Raw genomic sequence first — 9,210 nt, forward strand, 5'->3', positions numbered from 1 at the left:
ATGTAATCTGATACAATTACTAATTACCTGTTCAAAAAGAGTCAGTAACCTAATCCAAGCATCACAATATTAAAGTAACTAGAGTACTTTCGGTTACTTTTGGATTACCTCAACACCAAATATGGAAATAAAGATGAGAAAAGAATTATCAATAAGACGTATTGATGCAGGTTTATTCTATAAAACAACAGAACAATGTGAGTTTAGGAAAGAAGATGAAAATGCAGAACATGTTTCCTCCGATTTTTCTTTTCTACCAGCTGTATTCCACCTGCCTGAACCTACCCGACCAAACCAACAAAGACAATATCCAATCAGAGGCAGAGTACGGTGGGAAGTAAGGGTGTTCATGTGGACAAAAATCAGAGGTCCATTTCAGGCACTGCTATTGCCAAAATCCATCTGAGTTTCACTCTTGCCCGGATCACTTAAGTAGTGTCTCAATGCAATTTGCTGCAATTGAAAAGTTGTAGATACAAGCTTCCACACATTAGGATATATTGGCACAGTTTTATTTCATACACGCTTTTGGCCACAAACCATCAGGGAATTTGGTCTGAGGAAGGTTTATGACCGAAAGCTTGTGTGTGATTAGATGAATGTGCAGATACTCGTGTTCAGAGGCTCTTTTTTTTTTTTTTATAATTACACGTGATTGTCTTTCCAGACCCGTAGAAACCCTCACAGCCAGGTGAACACTGTTCTGTTTACACTCAGTGTTGCTCACCAAAACTCACTATATTATAAACTATAATGTGCTCTGCAAAAGAACCCAAAAGCCAAAGAAATAGTAAAAAGTACAATTTCCCTCAGAAATGTTGTGGAGAAAAGGCTGAACGCGAACTCAGACAAATCAACTAGCTAACATTTTTTAAGCAGTTTATTTAATTATATTAGTTATTTAAATGCATTTAATGGCACCGGTCAGCTTTTTTTTGGTAATGAATATATCTGTTAACTGTGGTATGATTTCCTGCTAGGGATGATTTTGTTGGTATTTTATCATTTGCATTTTATTGAGTTATAATTACAGAACATACAAAAAAAGTATATTTAAAAAAATATAATCTGAGAAACAGATGACGAGGAGGGGATAAATCAATAAATATCAGTTTGTAATTGACTGATAAATTCCCTCCATTCCCACCTCAGCCTGAATCTGCCGTGTCTTTATCGATCCTGGAGTCAGAGTCCTGTCACATTGGTACTGTATTCTCTGTAATCAAACTGGTCAAAAGAAACCCTTAATTCACAGAGGGAGAAAATATTCTGTCTCTACAGTTTTTTTCCTCTCACTCAGTGTTTAAAGACAGTTCAGGAGAAATTCTAATGTTTCCAGAGGAGCCTCCATGTTTTCTTTACGTCTTAAACAGACATCTAAAACAGGTGAGGAGTGCGTTCTACAATCAGGTGTCAGAAGGGTTTATTTTAAGGGAGGAACTTTGGATCATCTACTGTACAGCCTGCTTGAGTCAGAGGCTACTTGTTGATTTAGTCTGCAGTGTGAATCCAGTGTGACGGCGTGCCTTTCTGTTGATACATGTATGTAACACACACCAGCTTCCCTCTGCCTCTCCCGACATCAGGGTGATAAATTTAAGGGCTCTCGGTTCACAGTTTAGGCAATTATCTTAATTAGGAAAATCCTGTAGCGTGAGAGGAGCGGTAGAGCAGTCTGCACCGGCTTGTCTCACCACTTAGAGTAACATTAATTAAAGCAAATTAAAGGCCTCAGGAAGACGCATGAGGGAAGATCTGCGGTGAAAGGAAAACAAAGGAAAGCCAACACGGCCAACAGGTTGACCTCCGCACACACACACACACACACACACACATATATAAGTATGGTGGACACGGACAATATTAAGCTTTCACATACGTGGAGTTTGCTTAAATTGGTATTAAGTGGACCATGAAATCCATTATTATAATGATCAAAGAACTAATCAGAGAACTAATCAGAAAGTTTGGAAAGGGACTTCTCCCTCTCTCTCTCTCTCTCTCGCTCTCTCTCTCTCTCACACACACTGGACCTTTCTCATTTCTCTAATTTGTTCCTCCTCCGTCCTCTCCTTCCCCCTTTTCTCCTCCCTCCTCTCTCCTCCGTCCTGTCTCCTCTCTCCTCCGTCCTCTCTCCTTCCCCCTTCTCTCCTCTCTCCTCTCTCCTCTCTCCTCTCTCCTCCCTCCTCTCTCCTCTCTCCTCTGTCCTCTCTCCTCTCTCCTCCGTCCTCTCTCCTCTCTCCTCTCTCCTCCGTCCTCTCTCCTCTCTCCTCTCCTCTCTCCTCTGTCCTCTCTCCTCTCTCCTCTGTCCTCTGTCCTCTGTCCTCTCTCCTCTCTCCTCCGTCCTCTCTCTCTCTCGTTGAACTGAGGAAAGATGTCCGCCAGTGAAAGGATCCATCCATTGCGTGATCCGGAGTTCATGAAGAGGTTTCCACCTTTCTACTGACAGCTTTTAGCCGACTGTCAGCAGCGAGAGAGCAGAAAGTCTGACATTCAGTGACATTAATTCCAGTTTACGGGTTATATTGATGCCGAATTGTTGGACACATAGGAACTGTTAAAATGGGATATTTCTGAAAGGGAGTTTGACTCAATTTCCCCTGAAAGTACAGAACACACAATTAAAAACTAATATATTTATACATAACAGTGCAATAAACTGAGCAGCTGTATTGTTCATGATTGAAAAGAAAATGACATCCCTGACACCCAGTTAACCATATTTAATGTATTATATATAGTGTGTTTTTTTTATATTCTAGATTTTTATTATATTTGTTTTATAAGAGGAAAGGAGGCGAGGATGTACAAACTGGGATATGAGAAAGGCCTTGTGTGTTCTCCCACATCCTAACTGTGTGTGTGTGTGTGTGCGTGCGTGTGTGTGTGTGTGTGTTCTCTGCAGCGTGTTCGCCTGGTTTCTACGGCCACCGTTGCAGCCAGTCGTGTCCTCAGTGTATCCACAGCGATGGCGCGTGCCACCACGTCAGCGGCCATTGTGAGTGTCTCTCTGGCTTCTTTGGCTCGCTGTGCAATCAGGGTAAGTCGTAACTCCAGCTGCTCTCCCTATGCTCTCTCCTTGAACTCCTCAGTGCAGAGTTTGAGCAGGATAAAGCCTTCAAGATCTTCTTTGACTCAAAGTTTATGTGCAAAGACCAAAGTGAAAGTGAAAAGTGTGACGTGGTTAAAAAAAATACTTTCTACATCTCAAATTCACTCCAGCGACTTCCCCTTCAGAGGATTCTTCAGATACAGATTATTTTAGAAAATGGTCAAAATAAAAGCAGCAGAGGCACAGAGATCCTGACTTTCAGTCTCTAGTTTGGCTCAAGCTCCAAAAACATGAATCCTGCATTCCCCATAATGCAATTTGATAGTTCCTTTCTCTCGTTAGGGCTTTTCAAAGTTGGCCCGACATGAAGTTCAATTTGGCCATTAGGCATTTTAATATATACAAATCACTGCTGATGCTATTTTATTTATAAAAGTCGAACAAATTCAAACTACCTCAAGGCAACTGTCAAACTCAAACTCAAACTCAAATAGCAGCAAATAACTTTAAAGTGAAAAAATACCTTATATACTTAATATTATATTACATTTCTGCTGATAGATCAGGTCCCCAGGTTGGGAACCGCTGATATATAAGAGAACAAACTGCCCAGCGTCCTCAGTGTAAATGACACCGACGCTCGCTCCATTAATAATCAAATCCACAACCCAACCAATCCAATTGCGACATGAAATGATGCAGAATGCTCCGACTGACTCTGAAAGTTTTTTTAAATACAGTTTTAAAAAGAGCTGTGGCCGAAGCCTTGACAGCAGCACCATGGGCTCCAACCTGATATTGTACAGTCTGACACAGATTGTGACCACCGTATTTTTAGACCCATGTCACACAGGGTGACATGGAGTGCAGTCGCTGTTTTGCGTGCACCGTTTCCGGGTTCAGTTTTTTTGAGTTTTCGGCCAGAAAAGTTTGGTGCAGGATTTATTTTATTCACATTTCTTTATTTGATGCCGTTTTGTAATGGCAGCAACTCCACAGCTTTCACAGCCTTCAAGAGCTGTTTTTTAACTCATAACCAGGTTATTTAGCAACAGGACAGAACACAGCTGGTGTATGATTTAACCACTGCAGTCAGCCTCTTGACATCTTCATCTGCGCAACCTTCTTTTGTTGTAAAACTCAGTTTTTTTCTTATTAAGTGCAGTTTATAACTAAAGCCCTGCATACAAAGCGAAGCCCCAGGATGTATACGTTAATGAAAGAAAATCTAAAACCTTGGACACTTTCTGTGTCCTCTTTCTTTTTTTACAACTTCTCCCACCTCTTGGTTTTATCTGAATACTCTTTTTGTCAGCTCCTCCAGTACATCATTACTGCTGTACGGTTTAGCTCCTCTGCAGGTCAAACAGGTGTTAATTCTCCAATGAAGACAGTTGGTCCAAGGTTCGTTGCCAAGTCGAATTTTAAATAGCGACACAGGAGGAGTGTGCTGTGAAATATTCATCATCATTAAACATGAAGACGGCCTTAGTTATGCCCTGTCCTACATTAGCCATTCTGCTGGCCGCTGCATCTTTGAGCAGGCCCCATAGATAACTGGGCGAGCCTGGATAAATCAGATGTCCAGCACGGAGGCTTTTAACCGCCTGAAGAGCAAGTCACACTTCATCCCCGTTCTCTCCATGTTTGATACCCTTTTGTACGAGCTAATGACGTTATTGACTGCTGAACCCTCTGTTGGGTCTCAGAAGAAAACAGCTTGTTGTGTGTGAGAATGAACCGTTAACTGAGACGAAAAGGGTTTTCACCACTTAAAAGCAAGAAATCACATTTGTTTTTCAGGATTTACACAACAGGAAATCTCCTTTTAGGAAGGAGACATGGTTTCTGTGGGAGCCCATATAAACCCTGGATTCTGTTAGTCATTGTAATGAAAAACAAAAAAAATATTGACATAATATCACAAAGTGAAAATAATAAAAAAATATTTTGAGATGCTAAGTCATTATTTTAACTAACAGAATCTTTTTTTCCGTCACATTGGGCGTTTCTCCTCCAGCAGACAACCAAAATAAATAAGGATTCATTAACTGAATTATTCAAATCGTGAGCCCTTAGGAGGCTTTACCTGGAAATTAATGAAACACAAAATTAAATTCACCCTGACACACATCAAGATAGTCATAATCACTGCTGTCCAGGAATACCTTTATAGCTGCACACATCAGTTGTAAGGCAGCGCACACAGGAACTTCTCTGGTAATTATAGTAAGTAGTAGTTTTTTTTTTATTTAAATGTAATAAGTAATTATTCCATATATCCTCCTTCCATTGTTCTTTATAAATATTTTAAGGTTATATGCACACAATTCCACTAGAAGTCGCACTGAGCACTAGCATCACAGACCAAAGCAAGTGAGCGTTACAGCCAACCAGTTGACAAAACCAGTAATTTTACCAAGCAGATAATCATAAAACACACTTCAAACTGGACTGGGAAGAACTAAAATAAAAATCACTAAAACTTTGTCTGCTTTGTCGAAATAACCCTTAATGGGCTGTTTGTGTAACGTTAACTAATCTTGTTTTTTAGAACAAAGATGGGCGCCGTCAAATTTGTGTACACTAGCGACAGCTGTTGTTGTTTGTTCCAACACAGTAGGTTGTTTGGTTTGTTCCACAACAGTAGTAGTTTGCTTTTCCCAGCTGCAGACTCAGGTTGTCTTGTCAGGTGTCTTGGCAGTCATTATTATTTTTGATTACTTAGTTGTTGCTGTAGACTATTTTTCTTGTGCGCGTTGCTGGGGTTGGTCCGGCCGTGATCGCTGTTCCCCGTCGTTTCTAGCTGTCGCCGTCGTCACCGTCTTTTTCATGATCGTCATCGGATTTCATTGCTGCTTTCGAAGTTGTAGTTGTTGCTTCTGTTTTGCCTGTACATCTTGGTTGGCGTGGTCTCTGTCCTCTGTCTCTTGTCTCTCTCTCTTCTACCTCTCTCTCTCTCTTTCTCCCCAACTGGTTCAAGGCGATGACCACTGCCACCTTCAGGAGCCGAGAAGGGGTCTGTCGCCGAGGTTTCTGGGCCCGTTAACAAGGCCAGGTTTTCCTTGCCCGGGCGGGTCGCCAATCTTGCGCTATGGTGGGTACTGGTATGGGGTCTCTGTAAATGTTATAAGGCAGTTCGGTCTAGACGCTGCTATTTGAAAAGGTGTTCCTTGAGATAACTTCTGTTATGCATTTTGGCGGCCTATACCAAGTAAAATTGAATGAATGAATTGGCAATTGAATTGGAATTGAATTGAATTATGACAAGGATCCCTACAAAGGGATAGCACCTTTTTGGGAGTTCTAAACACAAACGCAGCCCTGTAAAATTTTAAATCACTTCACTACTCCATCCAGACTCTCAGAGACAAAAACACTCATTTTACCTTCAGATCATCGTAACTTCATTCAAAGTGGACAGAAACAGAATAAAACTCATTAAAACCGTCTCTGTTAGTGTTTCCAACAATCACAAACTCTGGTTAAATCGTCCTTCTGACAATCTCAGATTTACTTAATCTTTTAGCTTAATGCTAAAGTATATTGCTAACAAAATTCCAAAGTGCTGCACAGGTTATAAATACAGATAAAATAAACAACATACACATATCGCAATGCAACTTATACCGCCGTAGCAGGGAAGGCAAGTCAGTAAAATTAGTTATGAAAAGTATAATGATCTGAGTGGTCCAGTGGTGGAATAAGGATATAAGAGTTCGGAAGCCTTGTATGGACTAAGTTGTGTATATAAGTATAAAAGTATAAAAGTATAAGAATGTTTTACACTGTGATGCTATAGCATGTTAGCATTAAGCTGAAGGTAAAGCTGATTTCACAACTCCAATCTGGATATTTCACTCCGGACCAAAGTATTGTAATGGCGTCACTGTTAGTGCATCTGAGAAATGAATAATTAAAAGTTAACAGAAGATCATCAGGGAGCTGCTGAACAGTCCCTCTCCTGCTAATTATAAACTCCTTTTATTTATACGTCCTGTACGTACGGTGTACTTTGATCCAAACTTTACAAACTAATAGTCAGACGTTGGTAAGTGTTACATAAGTGTGGACTTCATTAAAGCTTTCATGATAATCATTATTGCGCTCATATTCACAGTAAAGAATCTCCGTCTGGGTTTTAGTGAAACAACGCACGGCTGGCTAATGGCTATTATAAGCACACACAGGCAGAAGCTATTAATGAAGACAATACTTTTTATGTAACAGGTGGAAAATGTAGTAAAATGCAAATATGTGCAAAATGTTATAATAATGAATATCTGCATAGCTTATGTATATATAATGTTTTTATTTATACCCAAACATTAACATTAGGAAGAAATTCATAAAAATGTAATAGGGCTGTAATGTTTTATGAAGATTACTTCAAGCACACGCTGTATCTCGTATTGTGCAGTCCTGATTATGCAATGCAAACAACTCATTAAACATTAAGGTAAGGTCAAACTAAATGCCAGCTCATAATATTTCTAATTTTGAGCTGTTTAAAATGTCATATGATATTTCCTCTTTCTGTCCTGTCCGGGGAGTAACACTGCAAACGCTTGTTTATGAAGTTTTATAAGATACTAATTAACTTAATAAACTCACATATTTAACGCTACGTTGATGTGTAAACGGAGTAGCAGCAGCGCGTGCGCTCATGTTGACTGGAAACCAGAAACCCCAGAGCACATTAATATATTATCAGGTTGTCAGACGCTACAGAATCTGTGTCTCAGTGGTTTTATCGGTTTAACTGCATTTAGTGAAATCTGAATATTAAAAAAAAGTAGAAAGAAAGAAATATTACATCCTTAAGCAACAGGATGAGGATGCATTTCCCTAAAATGATTAACAGACTAACTTGTAGCTTCCTCCAGCTCCTTTTTTTATTTCTGTTTTCTGGAGCTCATCACATTAGAGACAATCAGTTTATTCACTTCTTTAACATCAGTTGGTAAAACAAACAACCTATAAACTGAAAAACTCATTTCACATCAAATTAATTAATTAATGCTGATTAACGTGAGTTTAGATCTGAATGTTTTATTGAAAGCGAAGGTCAGTAAAGCTTCCTGTTCTGAAAAGAGACTTTTAATTTTCATTGAATCGTATTTTCTTTTAAACTTAATTTATTTGCATTTTATTCTTCTAAACATATTTTGTTAACATCTTGTGACCCTTCTTGCTAAAAGTTGAAGATTGATTGACGGATGAATGTCAGGATGTTATTGGTTGAAATCAGGTCATGTTTACGTAAGCACGCGTCACATTTAGTTTTACAGGAAGATAAAATGATTGTATCATGATATAAAAATACAAAGAAATTGAGTTTTTGTAATATTTTGTGTCATACAAAGGATGTGATCTTAAAGGGTAAAATGGACTTTAATATCTGCCACTGGGTTGAATTCCCCTTGAAATCAATGAATCACTACCGCTGTAATCCACAGGGGGCGCCAGAATCAACAGAGAAGGCTGCTTTAAGAGTATTTCTACACTACCAGTGATCATAATAAGTGACTGCATGTGTTTGTGTGTGTGTCAGTGTGTCCCAGTGGAAAGTTCGGTAAAGCCTGTGTGGAGGCGTGTTTGTGCACCAACAACAGCACCTGTAACCCCATCGACGGCTCCTGTCAGTGCTACCCGGGATGGATCGGCGAGGACTGCTCCAAACGTAAGACGCAAACAAATAATCTCTCACCTCGGCACTCACTGGCCCTTAATTCTTTGGGGTTTTTTTGTTTTTTAAGAAAGAAGCGACTAAAATTAATTTCCTCTGCGCTCTGTTAGTCACTCGATTCGCGCTTAAGTTGACCATGAACCACTCAGAGACGAGTGGTGGAGAAAAAAACAAACTGGAAGGCAATTACTCGATCGGCTCTGACATTAATTACCCATCTTACACTGAAGCACAGATACCGCCATCACTCCATCACTTGTGAAGCTAATGAAGGCACAGACCGTCCTGCTCACGTCCGGTCCTCAGGCTGGTGGCGTTTGTTAGTGTGTTTAAGAAGAGATTGTGTGTGTGTGTGTGTGTGTTTCTCTAACAATGTGTGTGTGTGTGTGTGTGTGTGTTATTGGCAGCGTGTCCTCAGGGCTCGTGGGGCCCAGACTGCATCCACACATGTAACTGTCACAACGGAGCC

At 40.0% G+C, this 9,210-nt stretch overlaps 1 protein-coding gene across 1 annotated transcript in view; it reads left to right on the forward strand.

Annotated features, from left to right (window-relative positions):
* The window catches only part of LOC118320854 (multiple epidermal growth factor-like domains protein 11), a gene marked incomplete in the record, with an annotated part of 94,827 nt that overhangs the window by 76,488 nt on the left and 9,129 nt on the right, over positions 1–9,210 (forward strand). The window contains 3 exon segments of the mRNA XM_035651977.1: positions 2,906–3,040; positions 8,607–8,735; positions 9,149–9,207. Coding sequence (XP_035507870.1) covers positions 2,906–3,040; positions 8,607–8,735; positions 9,149–9,207 — 323 coding nt within the window.

This window comes from Morone saxatilis, unplaced genomic scaffold (assembly GCF_004916995.1).
Source record: "Morone saxatilis isolate NCDOM2014 unplaced genomic scaffold, NCSU_SB_2.0 Contig11, whole genome shotgun sequence".
In the NCBI taxonomy this organism is placed as follows: Eukaryota; Metazoa; Chordata; class Actinopteri; family Moronidae; genus Morone; species Morone saxatilis.